This window comes from Rhinatrema bivittatum, chromosome 5, assembly GCF_901001135.1.
Source record: "Rhinatrema bivittatum chromosome 5, aRhiBiv1.1, whole genome shotgun sequence".
In the NCBI taxonomy this organism is placed as follows: Eukaryota; Metazoa; Chordata; class Amphibia; order Gymnophiona; family Rhinatrematidae; genus Rhinatrema; species Rhinatrema bivittatum.
This window is the reverse complement of record NC_042619.1, coordinates 356,668,083-356,683,204: the sequence shown is the minus strand read 5'-3', so window position 1 is coordinate 356,683,204 and position 15,122 is coordinate 356,668,083. Positions and strand designations below refer to the sequence as shown.

The following is a 15,122-nucleotide window of genomic DNA, read 5'->3' as shown; positions in this document are numbered from 1 at the left end:
GCAAATTGGTTGACTAATTGTATCCATCACTGCTATACCACGTCTTCCATGCCTCTGGCTGGGACAGTAAAAACACACCCAATAAGGGTAACCGCAGCCTCTCTGGCACATCTAAAGAACGTGCCTGTAGCGGACATCTGTAGGGCTGTAACGTGGTCCTCAATTCACACCATCACGTCTCATTGTCTAGATAAGCTTTCTGAGCTGGACAGCGCAGTGGAAAGAGCAGTGTTAACTGCAGTAGGAGAAAACTAGAGCCTGTTACTTAGGTGACCGAGTTGCACGTGACAAGTAACACCATTTCCAGATTGATTAGACTGCAGTCTTACAGAAGGGACTTCTGAACCTTCCTTTTGGAAAGCAGCAACTCTCAGCTTGGGACTCCCCAAACAGCAAGACTAATTCACTTGCTTATCAACGGGGGGGAAAAAAAGCAAATTTGCTTACCATAAACAGTGTTTTCCATAGATAGCAGGGTGAATTAGCCATGCGAACCCACCCACCTCCCTGGCAGTCTCTAGGTAGTCCTGGATCTTTGATACCAACTGACGACTGAGGTAATTGTGGGGGAACATCTGTGCATGGGCAGACTGTAAAGCTCTGCTATTATGAGGTTCCGAGCCGCGTGCCACTGGAGGACGTCGCACCCAAACAGCATGGCTAATTCACTCTATGTATGGGAAAACACCATTTACGGTAAGCAAACTTGCTTTTATCCACTCTTTCAGTGTGCAATGGCAGGCTTCAAGCTACATGGTTAAGAGTGTTTCTAATTGTTGGCCCAATTGTAAAGTTTTTCTCCCAGCAGAACTGTGTGCAGAGAAGGATTTTAAAGTTTTTAGTAAAAAAAATTATATTCTAGTGAAACTTTGATGTAAAATTTTATGTACTTTTTTGTGTCATGCTGTCTATGTGAAAGGTTTTGTTTTTTTTTCTTCTGAGTCAATGTTGTGTGTTTGTTATGAAGGCATGAACTGTAATCCGCTCTGTATTTTATTTAAATTTTACTGCCATTTCTTGTGCTTCATTGCTTCTTTTGTTTTGCTTTTATTATATTTTATGTACATCGCATCGATATGAGTTAAGTAACGCAATCCATCAAATAAACCAAACTAAACAACGTTAGAAGTAGTGGAATACAAAAATTTTCAAATAACTCCCTCCCGTCTCCCCCCCCCCCCCCCCCCATATCAAACTGATACCCAAATAACCAAACTCAACAAGCCAATCTCTCTCCACCCACTCCTTTACGCGCCAGAATAGCCATGTTCCACATCCATAAGCAAGAGGAGCAGTAGTAAAAAGAGAGAAAAAAAAGAAAACAAAACGAGTTGGGAGAAACCAGAGGGGAAAAATGAGCCCTCTGCTGATACTCCCCACTGCTACCACTAGCCGCTCACATCAAAAAATGAAATGGAGAAAGAAGTGATATTAAAAAAAAAAAAAAAAAAATAGAGGGCAATAAGCTTTGCGTTTCCTTCATAAAAGTTTTGGTTTCTTTCTATTGAGATGGGGGTCAGTTTCCAGTGTTTTTGTGTGTGTGCGAGTGTTTCCATATATACAGCACAGATGAATGTCCTATAAAGCCATATCGGGCCTGTTGGGTTTTTCAGTAGACATGGGACCGTCCTGGGGATATTTTGGCTTGGCCTACATTCCTTCCGGAAAGCATACCTTTTGAAGCTGGTAGGGTTATTGAATTTGCAGAAGATCTCAGAGTAATTGCCTTTTGTGGAAACGAACCTATCAACTGTGGTTTAAAACAACAAAAAAAAATTAAAATAAATACATTCTAAAAAAAAAAAAGTTTTCTAGTTATTTTGAAGCCCACAAAACACTACCTACCAGCAGTCCTTTTTTTTTTTCAGATTTCCTTAGGGTTTTCATGCTGTAGAACTGTACCATTTTAAAGTGTAGCTCATGTTCAGTGCACTTTGTGAATATGTACATCACATACACAATTGCAGTGTCACTGATTAATTTTTTTTTTTTTGTGGTGGTAATATCAAGTTTGAGTGATGAAGAACTAGCGTCTTTCTAAAGGACCAAGAAACAAGATGTTGCACTACATGAGCTTTCAAAACTGCATAGGCCGCCTCTTCAGATACACAACACGTTTGGCCTGTTGGTCCTTTGAAAAGTATCACAACATATGGTTTTCCCTTGCACCTTACTACCATGAGTGCTCTACAGTATTTGAAAACTAATGAATTTTTTTTTTTTTTTAAATTTTTGTATTTCTTCAATGTCTTAACATTTTTGTCCTATTTAGTAAGAATCATAGCCTAATGGGAAGAGCAAGGCAAGGCTTTATCTCAGTATATCCTCGGCAACTAGAAACTGTGCTATAATTAGGAAACTTCAGCAGAAGCCAAGAACACCAGAGCTCTCTCTGCATACTAATCAAAGTCTCTTTGATTCATTTAAAGTCACTGCTAGAATTAATTAGTTTTGGGCCACACTTGTCATCTCTTGATGGCGTGTACAGTGGCTAAACATTGGTTGGCAGCCAGTAACAATAAATATATAGAACTTAAGTGCACTTCTGTATATGGACAGTATTTTTTTTTGGTTTTTCAATTTTCTTTTTATTACAGTTTCTGCTGATATTTTTCAGTGGGTACTAACTGGGGCATCCGCTGCTTAATTAGATTAATTACAAGCAAGTAAGCTCCCTGGACACATCACTGACCCTTTCTAAAGGGACACTTGTCTGGGTTGCCGTAGCAGGGAGAGATTTTTTTGTTCGCATTAGATCTTGGTTTTCTAATGCTTTTCTGGAGATGCCTTCATTTTTCAACTCTGCTGCCGTTTTATTTTCATTGCTTGATAATAACATTTCAAATGTTAACACTGCCCGTGTGCTAGTTCACGGCTGACATTTGATCAAAGTTTTAGGAGCAGAAATTTAGTAGTACATTAGCATGGCTCAATAGGATTAGCTTGCTTTGCTTTTATTTTCATAGGTTGGCTGTTGAACCACAAAAGAAAGCAAAAAAAAAAAAGCTTGCAAAAGTGATCAGTTGGTATAAAAATGTAAATCTTTATTTGTAACTTGCTTTTCCTGTAAAAGCAGAGAACAACGTTATATATAAAATTGTCATTTCATAACAATTATGAAGTGTATAAAATAGTAATTAAAACAGTTATAAATATGAGTAATAAAAAATACAACAGAATTAGCAGAACAAACCCAAGAAACATCCATGTAAAACAATATAAAGTGCCTCACTAAATAAATTGCCTAAATCCGGTATAAGTATAATGATACGAAACCAAGCCTTTTGTACATTCAGATGTATTCATTTGATATACTGCCATTCAGTAGAACACAATCATGCACTGGGACTAAACGCCGTTCCCAGTACAGATCGCTGGGGGCACCCAGCTACTTAGCTCTCTCCATTGGGAAAATTGACCATTCATCCTACTCTTTTCTATTCTTTAACCAGTTACCAGTCTGTAACAGAATATTGCCTCCTCTCCCATGACTTTTTAATTTCCTCAGAAACCTCTTTTTAGGGACTTCATCAGATGAATTCTGAAACTTCAGGTGTTATGTTGATTAGCTTGCCCTTATTCATATGTTTATTTACACGTTCAAAGAATTCTAGTACATCAATGAGACATTTGATTTATTTATGACTTCCCATTGTTAAAAACCTTGCTGGGTCTTCCCTAGTAAGCCATATCTATATGCTCAGTAAATATCTTCTTTATAGTTTTCACTGTTTTGCTTAGCACAGATAGGCTCCGTGCTCTGTAGCTTTCAAGATCACCTCCAATGCTCTTTTTAAAATTGTTGGTATATTGGCTATTTTCCAGTCTTCAGGCTTTAATCATATGGGTGTTTGTTGGATGTCTCTAAGCATCAAGCAGTTTGTCCCAGATTTGCCAGTAAACGTCAGCTCTCCAGAACAGGAAACTTTTGAGATGTAGCATCCTGTTATTCTTTAGTTGTCCAGAGTTAAGTGAAGAGCTCTTTGCTGCATCGGGATTCACCATGAAGGTTAATTTAAATTCCGTTTTTTTATATTTGTATATTTTTGTTTTAGATTTGCCGTCGTCTGGCTTTTTTGTGTCTTCTGAGCGTGCCTCTTGAAACTGTGCATGTCCTTAATAAAAGAATTTGTGCATACGTAACCTTTGCTTTTCTTACTGGATTGTTTTTAATTGTAGCCTTTTTTTTTTTTTTCGCTTTGCAGACCTTTGATGCAAATGACCTGTATCAGGGACAAAACTTTAATAGGGTCCTGAACTCTTTAGTGGCTTTGAATAAAGTGACAGCAGGTAAGTACTAAGATTCAATTTTTATTTCATGCATGCTAATAACACATTTTAGGACTTTGAGTCACGGATCTATATAGCAGTTGTTGTTTTTTGTGTTGCAATGAGTCCTGCAAAAGTAAAAACAATTTCTTTTAGTAGTCATACAGCTTAATATACATCTTGCATTGTTTCAACAGACTGGGATTTGTTATGCTTTTCCCCCCCACCCTCACCTTCGGTTCGTTACTATCTCCCGTTCTTGTACTCGGATAAAACAATATTAATTTTTCCCTTTCAAAATTTAGTGCTACTAAATATGTAAAGTACATATCAAAGCGATAATATAACAAGTAAAATAAGATGCGTGGAATCCATTTTCTTTCTTTGTTCAGGAGATTACTATAGATGATCGCAGTAACATGTAACAACAAGAGGTTGTGAACTTGGAATAGACATCTGTCCATGTTAAAATATTTTTAATGTGCATTGTAATTAATTGAAACAGCACTTCCATACCAGGAACTTGGCTTCTGATGTTCATGCAGTAGTCACATAGTTGTAGCAACATTAGAAGCAGGATTCCCTATATTGCAGCATTACATTTTAAAAAGAGAGGTTAAAAAAAAAAAGGACATTTTCCTAGCATGTAGACAGATGGTCTCAGGAACAGTGGATTATGCACCTCTGCCAACAGCTGGAGATGGAGCAAACTGATGTCACAGTATATATACTCCTGCAGTAACAGCAGCCTGTCAGTATTCTCCATCTCCAGCAGATGGTGGATGTGCATTTCCCTATTGGGGATTGCTGGAAATTTAGAGGAAAATTAATTGTAGATTTCCTAGTGTGTAGCCAGATGGACTCAGGACCAGTGGGTTATGTGCTCCTCTGCTAGCAGATTGGGAGACGGAGTCAGATTTCAAGGCTGATGTCACCCTAGATATACCCCTGCCGTGACCTCAGCTCCTCAGTATCTCTCCGTCTCCCTAGCAGATGTAGACACTATCCCCTCACTAGCACGGTGCTAGCGCGATTACAAAAAAAAAAAAAAAAAGCTTCTCTTTTTATCTTATATTCCATTATGGAGCCGAGCTGGATATTGCAGGGTGAATTTCAATTTTCTATTAAAGAGATCAGCGCAGATAGGAGAGAATGCCCTGCGTTTGGTTGACACCACTGCTGAGTAGTCCTGAAAAATCATTATTTTGCTACCTTCAAATGCTAGATTAGCACACTTTCGATATGCTTGTGTTATGGCAGTTTTATGACAAAAATTTAAGAAGCGGGCTATCGCCACCCTGGGCTTAGTGGCCTCCGGCTTTCTTATCCCCCAGTCTGTGTGCTCTTTCAGCTATCACACTGCCTTCCATCTCCACCAGGCCTAATGCTTTTACCAGCCATATTTCCAGGGCTTTAGCCAGTTCCCTGTCCCGGACAGACTCTGGGATCCCCACAAACCTCAGATTATTCCTCCTCGATCTATTCTCCAAGTCTTCTACTTTATCTTCGAGGGTTGCAACCTGAATTTTTATTTCCTGCAGCGTTTCATTTCCAGCATTTATTTTTTGGGTTAAGTCCAGAAATCTTTGTTCTAGCGCCCTCACCACCGCTTGTGTGACGTCCCCAACTAAATCTTGTTTTTCTGCCAGTGCGCTGGGGCTCAGGGGTCCGGCGGCCATTTTGTTGTTGGCTTGCTGACCCTATATTTTTTCTTTTCTTTACGGCATAGCCGCCATCCCTGAGTCGCCACTGGAAAAGAAAAAAATCTATTTTCTTTTGTAATGTCCCCTGTTTGGTTTGGGCCACCACGTTGTACTATTTGTGCGCAAAGAAACTTGTTTCGGCGGGGGAGCCAGGAGCACGGTCTGCTTGCTGCCTACCTGCTCGTCGGGTCTCTTTTTTTATCTTAAAGAAGATTTAGCCCCGCTCTCCTGTGGTGATACCTAAGGGTCCCTCCCCCTGTTGAGAATTCCTGAGGTGATTTCCGATTCCTCAGAGATGTGTCTTGGTCCGGTAGCCGGCTCCCGGCATGGACTTAGCTGCTGAAGCTGCTGAAAGGCAGTGGGTGCAAAGCCGAGCACGGCGGTGAAGGCCAAAGCCCTCTTCCCCCCCCCCCCCCCCCCCGCAGCTGGAGACCGTCTCTGCACTTGGCCGGTAAGTGCTGAGACCAGGTAAGTAAAAATCTTCAACCAGAGAAGGCTCTGGCGAGTCTTCTCTGGTTCCTTGCTCGGCACGCTGTACTGACTCCATTCTTGATCCTAATGAGGTAAAAAGGGGGGGGGGGGGCTATGAATGGGTTGAGCAGCCTTCGATGGGCTAGGCTCCTGTTTTGCGGCTTGGTGGGTCAGCCACGAGGCGACCCATGGCGGCGCTGTCTCCCCCCCCCCCCCCCCTTTCGGTCATCTGTACGCGCGGGTCAGGCTGGCTTCTTGGGCGCACAATGTGCGCTTTTACAAGTGCATAGCCATGCACACAACTACGCGCATCACCTGTGCGCACTGCATCATCTGGGCACGCTGGACACCAAACGCACATACACAGAGGCGATGGCCCCGACAGCAAAGAAGCTCAGATGACACTCCCTTTGCGCGGCCTGCCACATCAGAGCAGCACAGCCCAACCTGGAGGTCCTGTCTGTGTCAACACTGTGAGGAAGTCCTGGGAGGGCTAGATTTTCAAATGTTTTCCAAATCTGGTCCATCCCAGGCGGAGAACGGGTCGGCAATGACCTTCTCTGACAGCTCCCATGAACTGAGCAATTCCGAGATGGCGTCCTCACTGCGAGGGAGCATTTCATTAACCCCTACTCTGGCTCCCTCAGGGGCAAACATGGACCCAGGGGCCTCCTCTTGGTTGGAGTTTTTCCAGGGATGACAAGCCTTTGTTAAGGCAGAGTCAGCCCTGGCCTTGACCAGGGTGGAACCCCAGCTGGGGGCATCTGATCCCCCCCCCCCCGGCCCTGTCCGGGGGCCTCAAGACATGTGTCGCCTCACCAAGAGCAACCCTGACAGGGACCCAGGCACCACAGGTGACTATGAGGGCTCACTGGAGGAAGGGGAAATCCCTCCAGGCCTGGAACCGTACAGACCCATGCTTTGCTTCTTCCACAGGGATGAATTGCCAGCCCTTGTCTTCCAGTCTCTGAAAACTCTGGGGATTCCAGGCACAGACCCTGTGGTGGAACCAAAGAAGAACCCCCATCCTGGTGTCCCTTCGTAAGGCCTCTTGCTATTTCCCAATGCTGGAAGCCATCCAGGAACTGATTGACCTGGAATGGGATTCCCTGGAGGTGAACTTTAAAGGAGGGCAGGCCTTGGAAGCCTTGTATCCTCTGGAACCTGTGACCAAGGAACGCCTGAGTTTCCCGAAAGTGGATGCCATGGTCTGTGCTGTCTCGAAGTGAACAACCATTCCCATTGTGGGAGGGACAGTATTGAAGGATGCTCAAGATAGACTATTAGAATCCATCCTTAAGCAAGCCTTTGTCGTGACAGCAGTGACACTGCAGATCACTTTCTGCTGCACTCTGGTGGCTCACTCCTGCTTGCTTTTCTCTTTCGAGGCAGATAGTTCCAGAGCATACGCTGGAGAGGCGATTGAACCTGCCCCAGCCTTCCTGGCAGATGCAAGCTCAGACCTAGTATGTAACTCAGCCAGAGGAATAGCCTCGGTACTGGCGGCCAGAAGGCAATTATGGTTGTGGAACTGGTCAGCACATGCCACCTCTAAGGCGAACCTCACAAGCATGCCCTTTAAGGGATCTCTCCTATTCGGAAGCAACTTGGAGAAACTAGCCAGTAAGTGGGGCGAATCTCCAGTGCCTCGTCTACCGAAAGACAGAGGAAAGAGATCCCAGCGCCCCTCTCCCAGGAGAGCCCAGGGCAGAAGCTCCCAACGCTTCAGACCCTACAGAAACCAGTCTTTCCAGACAGCCCGACCTTCTGAGAGGTCTCAGTCCTTTCAGAACAGGCAGCCTAAAAAGAGGGTGCAGGCTTGAACTGAGCTTCCCAATGAGAATGGGCAGACCCATCCACAGGAAGAGGAAATAGGGGGTCGACTCTCCCTCTTCTATCAACGATAGTCGAGATCACATCGGACAAATCTGGATGGCGCTGATGAGGCAGATCCTGACTCCTTGGAGAATGAGGAAATCTCTCCAGGACTGGAACGTTATAGGACTATGTTGCGGTTCTTTCATAGGATGAATTGCACGACCTGATTTCCCAGATGTTGAAGATGCTGGGAGTTCCTGGGGCTGATTCCATGTCTGAGCCAAAGCAAAAATCCCATTTGGGTTTCTTTGCGTAAAGCCTCTTGTATTTTCCCTATTATGGAGGCCATTCAAGAATTGATTGATCTTGAGTTGGGACGCCCTGGAGGCAAATTTTAAAGGGGGGATCAGACCTTGGAAGGCCTGTACCCCCTGATGCAGTAGTGAGAGAGAGTCCGAGTTTCCTGAAAGGAGGTGCGGCCTTGATGGATGTGCATGATAGAAAAATTGAGGCCATTCTTAAGCAAGCATTTGAAGCTGTGGCAATGATATTGCAGGTAGCTTCCTATTGTTCCCTGGTGTCTCGCTTTTTGTTTGCTTCTCTCTCAGGAGGTTGATGACTTGAGGGAATTCCATGGCAGTTATGGAACAAGCCACTGCCTTTTTAGTGGATGCAGGCTGCAATTTAGTCTGCACTTCAGCCAGAAGAGTAGCTTCAGTAATAGCGGTAAGATGTCAGTTATGGCTGAGAAATTGGTCGGCAGATGCAACCTCCAAAACTAATCTTACAAAATTGCCTTCTAAAGGCTCATTCTTGTGTGGAGCAAGTTGGAGAAGCTGGCCAGTAAGTGGGGCGAATCCCTGGTTCCTCAGTTCCTGGATAATAAGAAGCAGTTGCCTTGCCCCTTTGGTATGAGGGGTCATCTCAGGGTTTCCAAGAGGTTTCGCCCTTACAGAGGGGCAAATTTTCAGAGGACGCTGCCTTTTTCTCAGGTCTCAGTCCTTTCATCCCAGAAAGCCCAAGGGAGGCGCAGGTTCGGGAAGTGGATCTTCTCAAGCTTCCAATGAAGGTTTGCTGACCCACCCCCTGGGAACAGGAGAGATAGGGGAACATCTCTCTCTTATCAGAGGTGGGTCGAGATCACATCGGATCAGTGGGTCCTGGAGGTGATATGAGAAGGTTATGCAGTGTTCCTCGGGATGTGTTCATGGCGTCTCCCTGCTTCTCCTCGCAGAAGAGGCAGGCAGTGGAGTGTACATTATCAAGGCTCCCCAGTCTGAGGGCTGTTCCAGTACCCATGTCTCAAGAAAATACGGGGGCGATATAACATTTATTTCATTGTGCCCAAGAAGGAAGGCTCCATTCATCCCATTCTGGATCTCAAAGGGGTCAATAATCATTTGCCGGTGACTCATTTCTGTAGGGACACTTTGCGCTCAGTGATAATGGCTGTACAGTTGGGATTTTCTGACCTCCTTGGATCTGTCAGAGGCATATCTCCATATCCCCATCCAAGTAGAATACCACCATTTTCTGCATTTCGCGGTGTTGGGGGTGATATTATCAGTTTTTAGGTCCTGCTTTTGGCTCTGGTCACTACTCCCAGGACCTTTTCCAAGGTTATGGTACTGGTGGTGGCAGCGTTGAGGAAGGATGGGATCCTAGTACACCCGTATTTGGACGACTGGGTGATTCGGGCCAAGTCTTTGGAAGAGAGCTGCCTGGTGACTCTCAAGGTGATTTCCTTATTTATTTTATTTATTTATTAGAAAAATTTTATATACCGACATTAGTAGGGGGACATCACATCTGTTTATATGGAACTGTAAAATTAGCAACAGGCAGGAGCTCAGGTGGGTGGTGAACCTGACCAAGAATAATCTTCAGCCATCTCAATCATGGGAGTATCTGGGTGTTCAGTTTGACATAAGTGAGGCAAAGTTTTCCTGCTGGAAGCCCATATTCAGAACTTGATGTCACAGGTGCGTCTCTTGGTGAACACGCCCAACAGTGTGGTTCTGTCTACAGGTGCTCAGTTTGATGGTGACGACCCTGTACATGATGCCATAAGCAAGGGCGCATATGCATAGTCTTCAGCACTCTATGCTGTCTTGTTGGAACCCGCAGTCTCAGAAATATTTGATTCGGTTCCAACTGCCGATGAAAGTCTGCTCTCACCTCCAGTAGTGGTTGGAAGCGGATCATCTAAGAGGGAGTTTTCCTGACTTCATGGGACTGGTTAGTACTTACGACAGATGCAAGTCTCCAGGGATGAGGAGCTTACTGTCGGGGAATTAACAGCGCAAGGGCCCTGGAATATGGAAGAATCTCTCTGAAATATCAATCGCCTGGAGCCCTGGGCAGTCTGGCTGGCATGCTTACAGATCAGCAGCAGGTTGCGGGGGCATGCAGTCTGAATAATGTCTGACAACACGACGACTGTGGCTTACATCACTCGGCAGAGAGGAATCAAGAGCCAGCAAGTGTCGCAGGAAATAGGCCAACTTATCTTATAGGTAGAAGTGAATCTTCAGATGACCTCAGTCTTGCAGACAATATAAGAGTGAACTTTTTCAGCAGGGCAAGTCTGGACCCAGGAGAATGGGTATTGTCAGATGAGACATTTCAGCTGATCGTAGATTGCTGGAGCCTTCCGTTTCTAGACCTGCTGGTGACTTCTCGCAATGTAAAGGTTTCTCGATTCTTCAGTTGCATGAGAGATCCAAAGTCACTGGGCATCGATGTTCTTTTGCAGGCATGGCCGGAAGACAAGCCGATGTATGTCTTTCCTCCGTGGCCCATGCTGGGCAGACTGATTCGGAGGGTTGAACGTCACCGAGGGCTCGTACTGTTGGTGGCTCCAGATTGGCCCAGGAGACCCTGGAATGCTGATTTGTGAAGATGCCTGGTAGACTCCTTGCTCCATTTTCCGGCATGCAGGAATCTTGTTACAGCAGAGACCTGTCCTTCATGAAGTTCCGACTCTGTTCTGTCTTACGGTATGGCTCTTGAATGGGCTCGATTGTTGAAGCCTGGATATTCTACTGCGGTGATTGCCACCTTGCTACATGAGTTTGAGACTTGGTGTGAAGGTTGTGGAGTGCTTCCTCATTCAGTTAAGGTCCTGTTTATTTTGGAGTTTTTGAAAGATGGATTGAATAAAGGGTTGGCCCTTAATTCCTTGAAGATACAAGTAGTGGCTTTTGCTTGTTTCATGAGTCAGGTGAATGGTGAATCCTTATCGCATCATCCAGATGTGGAACGTTTCCTGAGAGGAGTGAAACATCGTCATTCTCCCTTGTGGTTACCGGTTCCTTTGTGAGGTCTTAATCTGGTGTTGGATTTCTTGGTGGGCCCTACATATCAAACGCTGCGTAGTCTTTTCCTTGTGGTTAATGACCTTGCGAATGGTGTATTTGGTGGCAATATCTTCTGTGTGTCGAATTTCCAAGCTGCAGGCCATGTCTTGCCGTGAGCCATTCTTTCACGTGACTCCAGGGGCGATACAGCTGTGTACTGTTCCTTCCTCCTTGCCTAAAGTGGTTTCAGATTTTCACTTGAATCAGTTCATTTCCTTGCTGTTTTTGGATAAGGAAAGAGATGCAGATGAATATCACCTGTTATGCCCCTTGGATGTCGAGACATGTCGTGAGGTATTTGCTGGTTTCTAAACCTTTCCAGAATAAAGATCGCCTGTTTGTCCTTCATGGTGGAGGTAAACAGGACGAGCCGGCTTCGTGGGCTACAGTAGCTCGCTGGATTAAGGAGGCAATGACAGTCTCGTATGGGGCCGCTGAAAAACCATTGCCTGGTCAGGTTAGGGCTCATGCCATTAAGGCTCAGGTAGTGTCATGGGCAGACACTACCATATTTATTTTATTTATTTAGCAGTTTTTTATACCGACCTTCATAGTAGATAACCATATCGGATCGGTTTACATTTTAACAAAGGGTAAAACTGAGGTAACAATTCTGGTAAATAATAGATAACAAAGGAAAAGGAATAAGTCAAAGTTACAATCAACAAGGTATGGAAAACTTGGAGGCTTAAAGACATATGTGCAAAGACCTCAGTCTTTGCACATATGGTTTTGACTGGGCTACGGGCAACCTCCCACCCTATTAGGGAGTAGCTTGGGTACATCTCACTGGTTCCTGAGTCCATCTGTCTACATGTTAGGAAAGGAGAAATTACTACTTACCTGACTTTCGTCGTCTTTAGTGTAGCCAGATGGACTCACCTTCCCGCCCTTGGCTGCCGAATGATTGTGTTAATGGTCCTCCTGAGTGGCTATGTGTTCCAGGGGATTCCTGGAAAGTGTTCATCCAGTCCCTAGATTGGGCTACATACATTCATTACCTGAGTTTGGTGTTTCATGTTGGTTGAGTACAGTGATGGTTGTCTGTTTTTAATCAAGTTTTTTGCTAGCCTGTCTACAGTTGGCTTTTGAAGAGAATACTGACAGGCTGATGTCACTGATATATGTATGTATGTGTATGTATTTGTATGTGTGTGTGTATATATGTATATATATATGTATATATAAGTAAAATTTTCCCAGTCATTAATTTGACCTGAAAATGTATGCCCTTTCATATGAAAAATGTGACTTCAGGAACCAGTTTGGGATCTCAGATGAGCTGGATTTTTCATGTGCTTCATCTCTATACAGTTTCTCTAACTCTTTCAGCTGACAACTGGCCAAATAGTACTCCCCAGAGGAGAACCCGCTGTATTCTCCGTTCATGGGGCTGGGAGGGGCTTCCTATGGAGAGAGAAAATACTCGTTGTCTCTAGGCTCACTGTTAGCCTGGAATGGGGGAGGGAGGGAGGGGAAAGGTGGGGAAGGCAATTGAATTTTCCATTCCACTGCAAGTAAACTATATCACCGTCTGCTCTGAAAATAGAGATTGCAGAGGAAAGGCCCATATACTGTGCTGCTACTGGCAGTGGAAATGAGAGAACCAACTTGGGGCCAGGACAGCTAGGTTGGAGGCAGGCCAGGTAATTACCTCTCAAGGCTTTTTTTTTTTTTTTTTAAATTTTATAAAGGATTGTTTAAAATGTTGAGTGGTTTACACATACAAAGGGCCTGATTTACCAAGGCATTTCTTCCATTCTGTGTTTGTGGGGGAAAATGGCTTGATGAATCAGGCCCAAAGCAAGTTAACACAGACAAAATATATATATATATATATATATATCAGGAGCTGCTGCTTTAATGGGTAGTCATGCAGAAGAGCAATCATTTCTAGAAAGCTGATACTTACTGGTGGGTCATTTCTGTTTGTTATGCAGTTCAATTTTGTTTCAACTTGGCAGACGTAATCTGCGTAAATTTGGTTTGTGCCATGCATTCATTTGTTTGAGTACAGCAAGGCTGCTTTGTGATGCCGTAAAGAGCTGTGGAAACTGTTCAGTCTCATAGGTACCGTGCCGTGCTGTCCTGAAGTGGCTGGGAAAACTCTGGTCTTCTGATTGGCTGGAAATGATGGCACACCAGTAGTGATAGGCTGGAAATGATGGCACACCAGTAGTGATAGCCTGGTGTATTGTTATATATATATATATATATATATATATCTAACTAGATAAATGAAGCTTGACCGACGTGCCCACAAATGCGCAGTAGAGAGCAGCTCTACTGCGCATGTGCGGGCGAGCACGTCAGTCTTAGGCAGCGTCAAAAAAAACCAAAAAACATGGCGGCAGCGGTGGTGGCAGCGGTAGCGGGCGGCGGCGGTAGCGGCAGCGGTGGTGGGCGGCGGCGGCAGCGGGGGCGGGGCGGCGGCGGCGGTAGCGGGCGGCAGCGGAGGCGGTAGCGGCGGGCGGCAGTGGCGGCGGTAGCGGGCGGCGGCGGTAGCGGCAGCGGGGGCGGGCGGCGGCGGTGGTAGCGGGCGGCAGCGGAGGCGGTAGCGGCGGGCGGCAGTGGCGGCGGCGGGCAGCGGCAGCGGGCCGGCGGCAGCGGTAGCGGCAGCGGCCAGTAGCGAGGGAGGGAGGAGAGAGATGAGAGAGGGAGGGAGGGACGGACTAAGTGGGAGGGATGAAGAGAGAGAGTGGGAGGAGTGACTGAGTGAGAGGGAGGGATTGAGTGAGGGGGAGGGAGTGAGGGGGAGGGACTGAGTGAGGGGGAGTGAGCGGGACTGAGGGAGAGGGAGGGAGGGAGTGGGACTGAGGGGGAGTGAGTGGGACTGAGGGAGAGGGAGGGAGGGAGTGGGACTGAGGGAGAGTGAGTGGGACTGAGTGTGAGTGAGAGGGAGAGAGGGGGAGGGAGTGAGTGAGACTGAGTGAGAGGAGAGGGAGTCTGGGGAGGAGTGGGTGAGTGGGTGGGAGGGAGGTAGGGGAGAGAGAATGAGGGAGGTAGGGGAGAGAGAATGAGGGGGAGGTGAGAGACAGAGGGATGTAGCCCGTTTTAACGGGCTTAACGGCTTGTATATATATAATATATTATAATTATATTATATATATAATATATTATAATTATATTATATATATAATATATTATAATTATATTATATATATAATATATTATAATTAATATTAATATATTATAATATATATATATATTACTAATTTATTGTTTTATGTTAATTTATAGTTTGTAATTTTGTTAACTTATTGGTTGATTCTTGATCTCCCATTTCTGTTATTGTTTAATTCTGTCCTATCTTCCGACTTCCATGTTATTACTCTCCCTGTTTTAATGTAACTTCTCATTTCTACTTATACGTTAATTGGTTTCCCCATGTTTTAATGTAAACCGGTACGATAAGACCTGGTCTTGAGTGTCGGTATAGTAAAAGAAGTTAAATAAATAAAATATATCACAGATGTCTCTATTCAATGACATCTGTTACCAG

The 15,122-nt window shown here is 44.9% G+C and overlaps 1 protein-coding gene across 7 annotated transcripts in view; it reads left to right on the top strand.

Annotated features, from left to right (window-relative positions):
• Window positions 1-15,122, top strand: part of ARHGEF7 (Rho guanine nucleotide exchange factor 7) — a 367,648-nt gene that overhangs the window by 51,014 nt on the left and 301,512 nt on the right. For 6 of the 7 annotated variants that reach the window (XM_029604696.1, XM_029604689.1, XM_029604690.1 and 3 more), the window contains exon 3: window positions 4,206-4,290. In XM_029604696.1, coding sequence (XP_029460556.1) covers window positions 4,206-4,290 — 85 coding nt within the window. Of the gene's footprint in view, window positions 1-3,968; window positions 4,010-4,205; window positions 4,291-15,122 lie in introns of those variants that run through there. The other variant, XM_029604693.1, reaches the window with a different exon arrangement.